The sequence below is a fragment of the Antechinus flavipes genome, chromosome 4 (genome assembly GCF_016432865.1).
Source record: "Antechinus flavipes isolate AdamAnt ecotype Samford, QLD, Australia chromosome 4, AdamAnt_v2, whole genome shotgun sequence".
NCBI lineage: Eukaryota > Metazoa > Chordata > Mammalia > Dasyuromorphia > Dasyuridae > Antechinus > Antechinus flavipes.
Window position 1 is genome coordinate 347,184,445 of NC_067401.1, and position 16,823 is coordinate 347,201,267.

The window sequence follows — 16,823 nt, forward strand, 5'->3', positions numbered from 1 at the left end:
ATAATAATTCAAAAGAACTTTTCTATTAGCTGTCTGGAGCAGCAGGCCAGATACTATAGTCTTAATTTCACCAATATAAAATCAATCATTTTCTTTTCTTAGATCATGCAGTCCATTTGTGCAAACACTAAATTGGCCCAAAATGCCCTTTTGACATTTTAGTATCACAATTAGATAGCATAGAATATCAAGTATCAATGGTATAAATTAGATTCGAAAAAGATAGAAATGCATTACTGTAATAATAATGGAAGCACTAGATTTTCATTCCATTTTATGCTGCTATGTGTATAATTGCTAAAACATGGTATTTTGGGGGGAGAGGGCATTTTTGTCCCCAAAAGAGAGAAAATGACTAGCAAAATAATAACAATAACTGCACATTTATTTATAAAGATCTTCAGGCTCACAAAAATGTTTGACTCATAAAAGCCTATAAGCTAGGTTTGGAAGCATTATTGCCTAAATAGAGAAAGAAGAAAAAATTAACCGACCAGGGTCACATTCCTAGTAAAAACTGAGAGTATTTCACTATCTCACATTATCCAACTAAATTTCAAGCTCACATATCCAGAGAATTCCCACTCTGAAACTCTTAAACCCCCAGTTACATCTATACTTTGTTCTCTACACTGGTTCTTCACTGAAAATACTTTATTAGCTTTATTTTCTTCCCCTCTATCCCTGCCCCCATGAGTTTAGCTCCTCTCATCTTGACACAGTGATCAGCCAATAAACATTTATTAAGAACCTATTGTGTGTCAGGCAATGAGCACTGAGAAAAACAAAAAGCAACTCCTGCCATAAGGAGCTCACACTAATGGGAGAAAACATGAAAACAACCATGAACAGAGAAGATATATACAGACAAATTGTAGATAATATGAGAGAGAAAGTTTTAAATGTGTTAGAGAAGTAGAAATAAGGGGGGGAAATTGTGACAATCCTGTCATATCAGGCCATTGAGTGGTGATGTTTTTGAGGGGAAGAAGGAAGGGAGCTCAGAAGTTTGGTTTATTGCTCAGAAGTTTGGTTTATTACAGTGAACCATAATTTTTTTTTTCCCATTTAATCAAAAAAAAAAAAATGACATGAGGCCTTATCAAAAACTTGCCTTCTGGGATTCAACGCTTTTGTATCAATGAGATAAAGTTATTCATTTCATAAACAGGGGAGTTTGGGCCCTTTAAAATCAAATAAATTCTTAATTAAGAAAATGTATTGTTTGTGCCTGAACTAGTAGCCTTCATTCCTAACTGTTGTGTGATAGTAGTAGTTTGTTTTATATCTTCTTCTTCTTATATGTGTTGTGAGTTCCTTACTTTTGTCTTACTCTTCCCTTTTCCCTCCTCCTGCCCTCACCCCACCTCCAAATGCACTCTCTGTGCTTTAGAAATCAAGTTCTTCTACAACCACTGGGGAGAAGATCACAAGGGTATATGAGCTGGGGAATGAACCAGAGCGCAAGCTGTGGGTGGACAGATACCTGACTTTCATGGAAGAGCGAGGCTCACCTGTAACCAGTCTGCCAGCAGTGGGCAAAAAGCCCCTGGACCTGTTCAGACTCTATGTCTGCGTCAAAGAGATTGGTGGCTTGGCACAGGTAAGGAGAAACAAGGTGCTGGTTTTTATAGTGTCTCAGGGGCAAAGAGGTTTATGTTCTCTGGTTTTCTGTAATTTTATCAAAAGTAGGATTTGGATGAAAGCATTGATGGCACACTGATCAAATCAGGTGACATACAGCTGGAAGAGATAGATGGCTAATATGTTGGATGAGAGGATCCAAAAATTTCAGCTGGCTTGAAAGATGGCTCCGTTTTAATAAGATAACATTTAATTATATAGTCTTTCACTTGAATTGAAACTAGTCTGAGAGAGGACTAGAAATTTTGTTTGAAAATTATCTAGGAAACATTTCTTATTGGATTACAATTTCACTGAGTTCACAATGTCACATGGAAGTAGTAAAAAAAAAATCTAGCACCATTTTAGGTTTTATTAAGAGACATGTTATCACAAGAAAGAAATTCACTGTGGTCAGCCCACATATAGACCCCTGTGGTCAGTTTTGCATGCGTGCTCAATGAAGAGACACTGTACCACCTGAGAACTATTAGAAATAACTTGAAATATTTAGCCTAGGACATCATATATGGAATGTTAATTAAGACTTTTTCTTCTTAGCTCCAGAGAGCAAAACTGGGGCCATCAGGTAGAAATTGTAGTAAAGACAGATGAAGACTCATTATAAAACTTTTTGACAATTAGCTACCCAACCATTCCTAGTGTCAGAGTGGGTTTCTCCAAAGCTTGAGCTTTTCAAATGAAGTCCATGACCACTTTTTAACCTTATTATAGAGAAGCATCTGGACAGATATAGACTAAATTTGACTAGATGGTTTGATGGTTTTGACTAGATGGTTTGATGGTTTTCTCGACCTCTTTCTAATTCTGAGAGTCTGTGATTTTTCCATTTACTTCATTGTTCACCTGTACACACACACACACACAGTCCCAAAAGTTTCAGTGCAAATGGTAACCTTCAAACTGCCCTGAAGAGGCTCTACCCTGTGTATACTCTACATGGTAATTTGCAAAGACATGAAAATGGGAATAAATATATTTTTGTGAAACAAGGAGGATACTGGCCTGACTAAAGAGAAATGAGCATGATATTTTTACAGATTGGTAAGGAGTTTAAAGAGTCCATTGAGAAAAAGAACCAAGCCAGATTTTAAGTTGTTCCTTAAGACAGACAAAAGAGTTAACATGTAATAAAATGGAGAAACTTTGAGCATTTTAATCAGTTGTTATTCAGTCATTTCAGTTGTACCTAACTTTTCATCACCCCATTTGGGGTTTTCTTGGCAAAGATACTGGAGTGGTTGGCCATATCCTTCTCCAAGTCATTTTCTAGATAAAAAACAGAGGCAAACAGGATTAAGTGACTTGTCTGGGATTGCACAGTGAGGAAGTGTCTGAGATCAGATTTAAACTCAGGAAGATGAAACTTCCTTAGTCCAGGAATTATCTACTATGTCACCTATCTGCTCTTACCCCCCCCCCCCTTTTTTTTTTTTATTAATCACTAGAATGATCTTTCCAATAGCACTATAGAGGATAGATTGAAGAGTCCTTAAGGTCATAAATGGTGTTTCTCCAAGTATTACAGTAATCTAGACAAATGAAGAGAAATAGAGGAATGCTAAATGAATCTTGGAGGAGGAATTAATTGGTAAGACTTGCTCACTGCTGGATGGAAGGTACGAATAAGAGGCATCAATGAAAACTAACATCTTGGTTTGTAGCCTTGGGTCACAGGCATATGATTTGTACTATTGATAGAAACAAAAAAATTGAAGAAATTATTTTTTCAGAGAAGGAGAGAATGAATATGTATCATTATATAAAAGCTCTAAGTAAAGACTGTGATTATTGAACCATCAGAGGCCCCCCCCCCCCAAAAAAAAAAAATAAAAACCCCATGTTCATGAGTGTATTTCAGTAGAAGTCAGGGTAAAGAAAAATAAACATGTGAAGATTAAGTTTCTGAGATTTCTATCTGATTTCTTGTGTTGTTTATTTTTATGAGTTTTAAACACTTGTCATTGTTTTCAAACTAATTCCTGCAATCAATTTTTGAATGGAAGTATATAGCATGTAAAGTTTCTAAAACTTCAGGTCATTACCATTGAGGTTTAAGTGGAATGAAGAGTTGCATTTTTAGTTATGGATGCTTAAAAAAAAATCAAGGTGCTCTCGGGAACTGCCTTTCCTTTTTCCATTTCCCCACTCCAGTTCTTCAATCACTTTCTTTTGAGACTTCTAAGTACGCTTATAGACTAAAGAAATAGGATCTGCCCGTAAGTATATGTAGAAATTGTTGGAACACCTCACCCTAGCTATTTTCAGCAAACAGTATGTATAACCAACTGAAGTCTACAAAGAGGAGTCCTTGCTGGCCTAGCTAATGAGGCTTATTTGAATGTAGCTGGATAGCACAGTGGTGGAGAACTGAGCTGGCACTGCCATCTTCCTGGCATGATCCCTACCTAGTGGGCCATCAGATATGGTTGGGAGCAGGTGCTGCATATTTATCAGTTCGCAGCTTTGCATTTCAGGGTGTCCCAAGCAGCGTTCTGTTTACCATTTCTGAGGCAATCCACAGGCCTGCTGTTTGTAGCCTTGTTTTAAATGCCAAAATACTGGGCATTTAGACATTGAGCGTTTCTCTGAGCATTATACAGTTTGTTCATTATGCACCACTTAGAGCTAAGTAAATGGGTGTAAAGAGCTTTGTGACAAGGTTTGGATCCTAAAATTTAATATTTTATGAAAAACTGTTTCCTTAACCCTTCAAATACTGTTGGGTAAGATACGTCTATCAAAAGACCAAATATTCTCCAAGTTATTTGCAAATCCTCATGTTTTATTTATTGATTTGAATAACCTTTCATAACTCTACTCCCCAGAGGCAACTAAAAGGTTAAAATATTACCCAAACTTTTTTTTTAATCATGATTTTCCTTGCAATTATATTCTGCTTTGGCCTAAATTTAAAAGGAGAAGCATATCATTCCTTGGTTTCACATGATAAGGGATATAGCAGCAATTCTCTCCATAAACATAAATTGTACCCACCAACCACACGTAAGTTGACAATTTTAATAGAGCCCCCACTCAGTGCATTAAATGGTATATCACTTTGTCTTAAAGTCACAGTTATTTAGTAAAGGGCCCAATTCCTGGTGAATTTTATCTTCAGTAAGGCATTGATCAATCCCCCAAGAAAGCCTCAAGTGGCAGGACATGAGCCAAGAATTACAGACTTATCCTTCTGGCAGCTCGTGGCTATTTGGGAGGAAACACTGTTTTTTCATATCAATGCTCAAACGCTTAAATTGCAGAATAGTGCTGCTGTTATTGCTTTTTTAAATTAGTTTTTAGAACTTTTTTTTTTTAATTAGAAGAAGGCGGGAGTGTGAGTGAGAGCATACATTTGTTCAGAGATAAATTGCTCGCTAGGAGCAGCACAAGCCCTGGATGAGTGCAAAGCATTAGAAGAAGCATCAGGCAGAAGGCTCAACAAGCAAAGCTTTTTATGTAGCTATCAGCAGGTTCCTTAATGGTTTTATAACTGTAAATGCTGTCTATGCACTACTGAGTGGGAGTAATGAGCATTAGTTAAAAGAGGCAAATAAAAAAAAAAAAAGTAAACCAAGACATTAAGTGCTGCTTTTTTTTTTTAAACTTTTTTTTGTGTGTAGTATTTTGGGGGGGTTGTTTTTTTGGGGGAGGGTCTTCTTGTTTTAAACAAGCCCCTTCCCTACAAACCAATGATCTTGCCATTTATTTTGTCTAGGTTAATAAAAACAAAAAGTGGCGCGAGCTGGCCACCAACCTGAATGTGGGCACTTCTAGCAGTGCAGCCAGCTCCCTGAAAAAGCAGTATATTCAGTACCTGTTTGCCTTTGAGTGCAAGATTGAAAGAGGGGAGGAGCCCCCTCCAGAAGTCTTCAGCACTGGAGATACTAAGAAACAAGCTAAGATTCAGCCGCCATCTCCTGGTAAGTAGGAGAACAACAGCCATTTGTGTAGGAATAGATACAGCCAGCATGGTTGATTACTCCTACATCACAATGGAGTACCTACAATGTATTAGGTGCCATAAAATCCCCCCAAAACCAAAATCTCAACCTTGGACAAATGTGTACTGCAGTAATCAAGACCAAAAAAGTGAAATGAATACGTTTTCCCATATTATATCAGTTGTGATTTTGGGATAGTGGTTTTAGATTTGGGAATATGAGATCTTTATTTATTTATTTATTTATTTTTGGTGGTGGTGCTGATGATTTCAGTTTGTTTTATTTTCAATTAACTTAAATTCCTAAGAAATGATAAAGTGCAGAGATAGAGAACACATGGTTAGAATTGCTACCCGGTGCCCACTACTCCCGGTGAAACCCAACTAGATTAAACAGATTTAACAAAATAAGTGAAAATACAATGGATCATAGATAACATTAATAGACAGTTTTCTAAGTCAGTATGCTATCCGCAGGGATCCGTATAGGGGTTCAGTGCCTGAGTCTGATACCTGTGATGTGAAAAGAGCTTTAGAATTTGTAATCTGGGAGTAGTTCACAGTTTAGTGCTATAGGCTTTAGAGTTATAGATTAATAAACTGTATACTCTTATTCCTTCATTCCCTACCCACTTTTTTTTTTAATATTCTGTCAAAATTCCTCTATAAAATAAATGATTGCATCTTGTTTCTCATTAAAGTGCTTTGATATTTTTCTCCTTTGGATCATCTCTCTGTTTCTGAAAAGATCTGAAGAATTCTCATATCTGGGGAATTAAGCAACAAGGTTGCTATAGACGAAAAAAGTCTGCTGAGCTATGAAATAAGTCATTTTCATCGTCTATCTTGGTGGGAGATTACTGGCAAACTAAAAAAGTGGGCCTAGCCTGATGGTCCCAAACCATCAATGCAGTGTTTCTTTTTTTTTTTCTTTTCTTTTTTTTTTTTTAAATATAGCAAAGAAACAATTTTAAGGAATTCAGTACCCTGCCCTGGTGAAATGTTGTGAGGCCATTTTAAACATTATTCTTGTAGTTTGGTCTTGTATTATTTTTGGTTTTTGAGGAGCACAGTGTTTGACCTGGATCTCAGACATTCTGAGTATCATTCTTCACCTGGTCATCTAATCTGACTTGGGTTCCCTTAACTTGAAAGATTTTTATCAACTCATTACCTGTGATCAAAGTGAAGTCATTTGAGAGCCTTAGAGGTATTACAAGAATATAAGTTGGCAATCATGAGCTTGTAATCTATAATAGTAGCAGCAAGAGCAGCAGCAGCAGCAATAATAGTTTCTCTTCTCTTTCATAAGGAATTTCCATCTTTTTTTCTTAGTACTTTCTTTCTGTTGTCTTTTGTTGTTCCAAGTTTTGAGAAATGATATTAGGTAAGGAAGCATCTTCTATTTGGAGCACAGCATTAGAGGATTTCCTTAAAGCATCCTTCTTAAAAGAAGCAACAAAAAAAAAGTAAAGACATTAAGTGCTGGGGGAAGAGAGAGCTTTAAACAAACCACTTAGCAGCAGACCAGAGATCTTGCATTTATTTTGCCTAGGTTAATAGAAACAAGAAGCTGGCAACCAAGCTAAATGACCTTAATACAAAGTTTCACTTTCTCAAGCAAAATGTCTTAGTATTTTTTCATGATTTTTTTCTGGCCAATAAGAATTGCAGTGGTGCCAGGTATAAAGGGGATGTTCACATTCAAATTTCGTCCTATACCACCTCTTCTCTGACCAGTTCTAAACAATTTTTACTATCTGGTTTTAATGTGTTTCATTTTTGAAGTCACAACTTACTGTCTGAAAGACAGTATATTTTTCTAATATCTCTTCTCATGCATTACAACTTGTAAACATTAAGCAGTATTTTTTTTTAAGAGAGAGTAAAAAGGAAAAATAATCAGCTGTTGAAAAGGCAATTAACTATTTTTTTTCAATTAACTATTTTTCAACAGGCAATTCTTCTGGCTACCATTTTGACACCTAAAGTTATAGCTTGTATAGGACCATCAGGAGATCTTGAGGGCCACTCTTGATTTGGAATAAGAATCCTTTTATTTTTAATGACTAGGCCCTAAGAAAAGTAGATCTTCCTCCTACCCCTAGAATCTCTGAATCTTTATTCATCATGTAACATCTTAAAAACTTCAAAATCTAATTTAAAATTTTCCACAACATTACATTCAGTTCACAGAGTAAAACAAGCTGCCTATGAACAGCCCTGAAACTATTTTTTCCAAAATAATAACCCAGCAGGACATAGGGACCAAAGTGGGGATGTCTGCAAAGATCTAAAGGTTTGTTTTATTTGCCAGGAAAGAACTTGTGTCACTGAATGGTCTGCACTTGTGTATGGAGAATGGCTTTCCCAGTGTGCATCAGCTTTAGTACAAGAAATCCCGCTGAGGTATAGATGCTTCAGAAAGTATAGGGCCGGTTCCCTTAACAGTCAGCCCTTTCTCTTTTCCTTTTTTTTTTTTTTTTTTTTTTTTAAACTGCAGTTTATGGCAACATTATCGTTTTAACGCCACAAAAGAGCTAGGATTGCAGGTGTACTTCAGATAATCCATCCCTTTTAGTCGTCTAAATGGAGCTGAAGCCCTCTGGAACAGGAAGTAGACATAAAGGTTCCTGGTCTTAACCATTAAGTCGATACACATGAGGAAAAGCGCCTTACATAATGCACAAGCAGGCTAAATGGATTGAGCTGGGAATTGTGCTGCTTTCAAGACACTGCTTGACAGAACAAAGAGGAATGCTGGCCCTATATGATGGTGGTCTCATTAACAATTCCATTGGTTTCTTTCCATTTTATGATTTTTTTTCCTCTCAGACAAGAAACATGTTTTAGGTTTTAGTGCTTAATATACTAGATGCTCATGGTCATTTTTATGTCATGAAATTTTAACCCAGAAAGAGACACCTCGACCATCATTTAATCAAACCTTCTCATGCTAGGGAGGATGAAACCAAAAACCCCAGAGAGTTGCCAAGTATTTTGCCCAAGAGACCACACAGGGAGCTAATGGATGAACCTAGGGACTAGTACCTGTGTCTCTTAAGTTTTCTTTGTTTGGGCACTTATTGTCAGTGTACTAATGAACTAATTGCCATTTGGGGAATTAAGTTGGGTTCTGAACATATTCACTTGGTCAGAATCTCATAGGTTGGACTTTTAATTTTCGGGCAGCTAGCTGACGCAGTGGATAGGGCACCAGCCCTGAAGTCAGGAGGACCTGGATTCAAATGTGACCTCTGACACTTAATACTTCCTGGCTGTGTGACCCCGAGCAAGTCACTTAATCCCAGCTGCCTCAGCAAAAAATAAATAATTTTCAACTAAAGTGAAATGTGTGCTGTTCATTTACCTTTTAGACTTGTCTTTACCTAAGCCTTATAAAGAAATAAATATATTTATAAACATAAATACATTTTATATATAAATATGAGTATATAAAAATGAATATATTTATAAATATAAATATTTTTCCCCAATATGAGAGCCATTTTATATTTGTCTTCCTCTAGTTCATTCTGAGTGATAATCATAATTTTTTTCCCATATACTCATGCCACAGTTATTACACACAAAAATTTTTTTGCAGATAGAACTAAAATATTCTAAAGTATTACTCTAAGGAAATAATTGATGGTTAACCCTATTAATTTTCAACTAAAGTAAAATGTGTGCTGTCCATCCACCTTTTAGACTTGTCTTTACCTAAGCCTTATAAATAAATAGATAAATAAGTGTTTAAATATAGATATGTTTTATATACATGAATATATAAATATTAAAAATAAAATAGAAATATATTTATAAATATTAATATGAACATTTTATGTTTTCCTCTAGTTCATTCTACTGATAATTATGATTTTTTTTCCCCATGTACTCATGCCACAGTTATTACACACACAAAGTTTTTGCAAATAAAACTAAAATACTGCAAAGCATTGTTCTTTGAACATATGTGAAAACCATCCAATTCCATTCCCAGTGTGTTCTAGCCTTTTTCTGTGTTTAAGTTGAGGCATGTTGCACAGATCTCAGATTGAATTCCACTCACCTCTAGAAATCCATCAAGACAGAGCAGGTCTTTACCCATCCTTTTTGGACACCAGCAGCCAAAGGCACAAATGTAGCCACTGCCTAGTGTCTGGGTATTGTGCTGGTGTTTTTTTTAATACCATGAGACTCAGATGACTGCTTTCAGAGAAGTAGAATTAGTCGACAAGGATAACGAAGCCCAAGAAGGGCTTTGGGGGCATATGGCAGTGTCCAGTGGGAATCTCATTATAATAAATGCATAAAAAGTTTTTGCTAAAGTTGTAATGAGACCAGCTCCTAAGGTTGCCGTGGTAGCCCAGGCTTGGGAGAAGGAGCCAGGGATGGGGTAAAAGAAGCCAGTCATTCAATTAATAAGTCTGTAACCAAAAACCCATCCATCTTTGCTGGCAGGTGGCTGCCTGAATTTCTATTATTAGCTGACAGGTGATGTCACAGAACCTGTCATGGATCCAACTAGGGAATCCTCAGTGGAAGATAAATGAGAAAAGGGTCTGGGTTATAAACAAAGATGGCCTCTGATTGACCTCCATTCACTGTAGACCTGTGACATACCAGGCTCTCCTTCCCTTTCCCCATCCCCCTTTCCCCAACCCCAGTCAGAACTAGGGCACTGGGTTCGTGCTGTGTAAATTATCTTCCCAGCGTGGAGTCTGGCTGTTCAGTCTGAAGTATGTGAATGTACTTAACCTTCAATAACCTTTCCATTGTTTACTTTAGAGTATACATTTGTAGCTTCTGGCAAAAGGTAGGGATATCCTAGAGAGCCTGCCAGCCTTCTCTATTAATGGAGTTTCAAGAGGTTGCATTCATTTTTTTTTTTTTTTTCTTTCCTGAAAGGGGAAAAGAAACCGTTAAGGGAAAGAAAGAAATACTGGCAAAGGGGAAGAATTTTCCCCTTTTTTATTAGCTGTAAATTTGAACAGTTGTAAATAAGGGTCATTCCCAAATCACACAGATTTGTAAGCCATCTTTCCAAGGAGTTGTGGATGCTATTTGCTCCTAATGATTTAAAAAGCAGGTTTCTTCTCTGCCATATCTTAGAAGAAGGGGGATGCTGCTACTGCTACTGTTCTTCCACATTTATGAAGGATTCCCCATCTTTCTTTCATTGTTGATGGATTTCCCCCCCCCCCATTTTCATCTTTCTTAGATTTTTACCTCCCCAGTAGTCATCCCTTAATAACAAATACAACAGAAAATTAGTAAAATGTTTTCTCTTCATTGGCTGGGATCTCCCCATCTCATTTTTCTGTTCCCAGTGGCACAAAATTGCAATGAAGGAACTGAATAAACTTTGTTGGTCCTTCATCACACATCCACATACACACATATCCCTCAGGGCCATAACTAGCTTTTGTCCTAAGTCCAATAGAGATAAATGTATAGGTTGCTAAAGATTTCTGAGTAAAAGTAATGATTTCCATTTTAGCTCCTAACTTTCATTGATGATATGGTCTTATTCTGAGTTCCTTAAAGTCATTTTCCCCAAAAGTAAAATGCGGATCTCCACATGAAACAGAATCACCTTGATACATGATGTTTTATTTTATTAATGACCCAACACATTTCCACTTGTTTCAGTTTGGATAATAAGAAAGTAAAGAAGAGTTCATTTATTTTTCCAAGACTCCCCTTGTAGCTTTGAGAAAGCAAGCTCAAGTCAGAGCCCTCATTCCAGTTATCATTTCAGAGTTTGGTTATTAAAAATAGCATCTTTTGCCTCTTCATATAGTATTCAAAGGTGAAATGACTTTTCAACCTAGAGATTGAAAAGATATTAAAATATCAGTAGGCTTGTTACAAACTCATTTCATTGCTCGTTTCTGTGGGCTTCTCTCATGTTGGATAACCTCTCACCTTTCCTTTCCTTTTATTTTACTACCATCATCAGCAAATTCAGGATCCTTACAAGGTCCACAGACCCCCCAGTCAACTAGTAGTAACTCCATGGCAGAAGTTCCAGGTGATCTGAAGCCACCCACACCAGCTTCTACACCTCATGGACAAATGGCTCCAATGCCAGGTGGCAGGTACGTTAAGACTCACAGGCTACTCTATACAATATCACTTATTGTCGTGCTGTTTATAATGAAGCTGTTTCTAGCTCATTATTTAATTTTCCTAGAGCATCCTCCATAGAAAAAGAAGTGAACAGTATGGTATTAACTCTTAGAAGGCTAGTAACAACAAAATTCATTCCCACAGGCTATCCTGAAGGATTTTTTTTTTTTAATATAACTAAAAATAAAATTCTATGTGTCCTGATTCATTGCAGTGCTTTGTGGTGGCAATTCCTACCATGTCATTGAGCTTTTATTTCCCCTTCTATCTAGGAACAGTGCAGTCAGCGTGCATGACCCCTTCTCAGATGCGACTGATTCCTCATTCCCCAAACGGAACTCCATGACACCAAATGCACCATACCAGCAGGGCATGAACATTCCAGACATGATGGGAAGGATGCCCTATGAACCTAACAAGGACCCCTTTGGTGGAATGAGAAAAGGTATATACTTAATGTAACCTGTACTGATGTAGTTACATCCTTTATCTTCCTGTCATACACCATCACCCGGTCTCTCAAATGGAAATACATTAAGTGGTTAATACACACAAAATGTTTTATATACACATCTATATTGTAGTTATATTATAAGAATGTTTATAAAATAAATACATAAATATTACATGTATATATGTTTTATGTACACATATGTATAAAAAACATTTATATAATCTATATTTTTAATTGGATTGAGTAGCTAGGTGGCTCAAATAGGGCTTGGAATCAAGAAAACTCATCTTCTTGAGTTAAAATCCAGCCCCAGACACTTAATAGCTGTATGTTTCTGGGCAAGTCATTTTACCCTATTTGCCTCAGTTTTCTCATCTGTAAAATTAGCTGGAGAAGGAAATGACAAATCACTCCAGGATTTCTGCCAAGAAAAATCCAAATAGGGTCACAGAGAATTTGGACATGACTGAACAACAGCAGCAGCAACATATAGAAAACATTTATATAATATGTTTTTGTCACATACCTATGCGCGCGCGCACACACACACACACACACACACACACACACACGTAAGTTATTCATCATTTTCCACTATTATAATAAGTGCTAGATTAGACACAGTCATCTCAATCAACTGTTCCTTTCTAGTTTCTATGTAAGAAAAAGGAAGCTCAGTCATCATTTTCTGTGACCATCTCCTACCTATAAGTATGACTTGCCTTTTTAAAAAATATAGCCCTTTTTTAAAGCAGAAAATTCTAATAGATATTAGTATTTCAAATACACTTTTCCATGCGTCTTTAAATCATATGTTCCCTAGTGCATTTAAGTATTCCCTTGCAGATTCTGAACTGATTCATATCAGGTCTGAAGATCAGAATGACATAGTACTGAAATATTAGGTATCTCTATTTAACCAATCAGAAATGAAGAACAAACATCTCTGGAATTAAAATGTAAATCAGTAGGAATGTAGGATTTGATTTTTCAAAATTACAATCACATTTTTACAAGGATGATATATCTTCTGCTCTCTTGTATAAAGTGAAAATACAGATGTCTTTCTCTTTATAAATTCCACTAGTTCCCTATTATCTTGAGGATTAAATACAGACTCTTCTAGTATTTAAAAAAACCTTTCAGGTTCTGACTCTAAACTGCCTTTCCAGGCTAATAATTTATTCCACTTCATATGTTCTGTGATACAATTAAATTAACATCATTATTTTTTTTCACAAACTCCACCTTCTGTCACCATATCTTTGCACAAGCCATTCCCTATTCCTGAAATGAATTCCCTACTCACCTCTACCTCTTAGAATTCCTACTTTCCTTCAAAACTAAGCTCAAACAGCCTTTTACTGATTCCATCAGCCTTTCAGCCTCCCAAGTCTCAGATTACCTAGTATTTGTATATCTTTTGAATACAGCTAATGTCTTAAAGGCTTCCTGAATGTAGTGTAAGCCCCTTGAGACCAGGGTCAGTTTTGTTTTTGTTTTCATATTTGGTACAGTGTTTGACACTTTGTGAGTGCTTAATAAATAATTGTTAATTGATGGATAATGGGGACTCCTTTAGCGGTATAATTTAGACTAGTTGGGTACTGGGATTCCTTCCAACTCTAAATTCTGTACTTCTTTAATTTTGAAAAGAGAAGTAACTAAGTATAAGCAGAAAACATTTGGGAGCCTAGGTTTGGAGTTTATTGTAAACTAAACCAATTATCTACCTATACTGGTCCAGACAGACTGTTTTCATATTCCTTTTATTTCACAAAGCCTATACTTTTTATTAGTTAGAGAGAAAAATCCTTACTAACAGGGTTTTAGGTTGGTGAAAATTTTCAGTCCTACACTGTAACCTACCTAGAGAGAACTAGATAGAATTTAAGTATCATTTAATGTAATATGTTGCTTTCATTTACTAAGTGACATGGTGACTTTAAATGAACCCCTTTTCCTCAATTTTTTTTTTGTATTTTTGTATATTTCTGTATAAATTCACATTTAAATAATTGGGAGCAAATTAAAGTAACACTCTCTTTCCACCCCCTCCCACCCCACCCCCCAAAAAAAATGGAAATTTAGGTATTTTCTAGTGAACATATATCCCTGATCCAAATGAAGTGGAAACTGTCTTCCCTACTGCATCCCATGTCAGTTTTATTACACCAGTGAATGTGCTGAGCTTTGACAAAGAACAATTATCATCAAAAGTCAAAGGAGTCTTTTATATTTTCTTACTTGGGAAAAAAAAATGAGGCAATGAATGGTCATAGAAAAAGCATGATCCTGAAATAAAAATCCTTGGGTTGTTAATATTGATTTCATGACTCTAGCTGCGTAACCTTTCTCAACTACTATCTACCTCACTTTTTCATCTCTCTATGAGATGATATTGATAATGTCTACTGTATCATCAGGTTCAAATAAGATAATAAATTTGTAATTTTTTTCATAGGTTCACAGGTCTAAAGTTGGAAGGGATTTCAGAGGCCAACATCCTCATTTTAGAGAAGAGCAAACAATGCCCAAGAAAGTAAAGCAACTTGAGAAATGATTAAAAAAATTTTTTTAAACTGTTAACATTGTGGGTGGTATAATGCAGTCTGGTTCTGAAAGGCCTTTTCTCAGTCCGCAGCCAGTCTCTCTCTTCTCAATATAATATTCTCTCCAGGTTTGGGTAACCCTGGTCTTCTTGGTTCTCCTTTTTCAGGTCTGTCTCCTTCTCTGACCTCGCTTACTGCCCTAGTCCATCCCCCCCCCCCCCCCCCCCCACCCTCCACTTTGCACCTGGATTAATGTTAACTTTTTTACTTTCTTACCTCTCTCCACTCCAGACCATCCTCCACTCAGCTGTCCTAAAAAGCAGCTCTGACCAGGTCACTCCCACCATAGACCAAACCCTTTCAGTAAATTCCAATGGTAATTCCCTGATAAAATAGGAAATCCTTTGTTTGGCTTTTAAAGCCTTTCATGTCTGGACCTCTTCTTATTTTTCAGTTTTTGAACATATGCTGTGTGAAGCAGCAACTTTAGGGGCTTCTTTCTTGCCCAAAATACTCCTCAGCTCCAGGCATTTACTTTCCTGGGAGGCTCTTCCTCCAAATATCCACCTCCTGGCTTCCTTTAGGTCTCAGCTAACATTCCTACCTTCAATATGAAGCCCTTCCCCTTCCTCAGAGCCTTCCTCTGAAACTGTCCCCCATTTATCCTGTATGCATTCTATTTATATAGAATTGTTTACATATTGTTTTTACATATTGTTTTCTCAATTTCATAATTTGTGAGTTTCTTGAGAATAGATTTTTCTTATTTTTGGCTTTCTTTATATCTCTAGTACTTAACATAGTACCTGGATAGTACCTGGCAGATAGTAGGCATTTAATAAATGCTAATTGACTTAACTTGAAACAGTATTATAATGCCTATATGAAGCTAAAAAAGTTAACAAGTTCAGTTTCTAGCTGTAAAATGGGGTAATTGCCCTTTTAATGGAGTTGTTATAGGAAAAAATACTTTATAAAGCTTAAAATATTTTAAAGATATATGATACCAAAATGAAAGATACTATTATAATAATAATACATACAGCTGATGTAATTCTACATTATCCAAATTTATCACTTTTCTATTTTTTTTTTTACCAACTTAGAAAATTTTCATGAGACCTTCTCATCCTTATGACAGAATAACCATCAATAGACTGAAAAAGCTCAATATTAATATTGTAGGTCAATTAAAATTTTTATTAAAATTCTTAATTGCCTTCAGGCTAGTTTCTTCTGGGTCTGGCCTAATTTCCTTCAGGTCCTAGGCCTATGCTAATTTGCATATCTGACCTAATTGGAACTCTATGTTATAAATATAATTGTTTCTCCTTTCGTTAGCTGGAATTACTATAATTCTGTAGCTATTTTCTTTAACCTGATTCTACAAAGATCACCACCTGGATAAGTCTACTAGGTCAGAAAGAATTTTTTTAAAGGATTTCTCTTTTTTTTAATAAATTACCCTCATTTAGGAAATCATACCTACCTACATAACCGTCTGTTCTCTGTTTAAAAAATAGATTTCAGCCTACAGTCTTCTTCCAATGAAAACTTGTTTAGAATATACTAAGTTTTGAAATAGCATGTGCTACTTCTTAATTCCCTTAGAACTCAGTTTCAGAAGAGTTCATTGATGACAGCAAATATGTCTGTGAGTGTACTACTCATTTTCCATTAGAATTTCATAGGCCAGTAAATTTATAAATGGTGTTTGCAGAACTCCATTCAAGGGTGTGGAGCTCTGGTTTGGAATATGACTAGTAATCTCTGTACTGGATGCTGCTTGTGTCTCCTGAGCCAGGCCTTAAGTTTAGGGTTCTTCATATTCCAAGTATCCAGACCTGGGGCATTTCTAAGCTTTCTCCTCACTGCATTATGTCAAGTTTTTGGGAAGACTGTAAATGTATGGTGATGATCAAGAAAATGAGAAGCCAAGTCTTTCCTACCACTGGCCCATCCCTCCAACTCTTCTGCCACATGAACCAAGTGGCAGGGAAGGGAGAACATAAGGAAATAACAAAGAACTTTGGAAACTAAAGCCTTTTGGTATTCAGGCTCAAGATCAGAAGGATTTTTATAGATTGCTATCTAG

The 16,823-nt window shown here is 36.3% G+C and overlaps 1 protein-coding gene across 2 annotated transcripts in view; it reads left to right on the forward strand.

The window, feature by feature from the left end:
* ARID1B (AT-rich interaction domain 1B) overlaps positions 1-16,823 on the forward strand; it is a 535,516-nt gene that overhangs the window by 504,708 nt on the left and 13,985 nt on the right. For both annotated transcript variants that reach the window (XM_051997996.1, XM_051997995.1), the window contains exons 13-16: positions 1,394-1,603; positions 5,363-5,567; positions 11,553-11,691; positions 11,995-12,167. In XM_051997996.1, the coding sequence (XP_051853956.1) occupies positions 1,394-1,603; positions 5,363-5,567; positions 11,553-11,691; positions 11,995-12,167 (727 nt within the window). The remainder of the gene's footprint in view (positions 1-1,393; positions 1,604-5,362; positions 5,568-11,552; positions 11,692-11,994; positions 12,168-16,823) is intronic.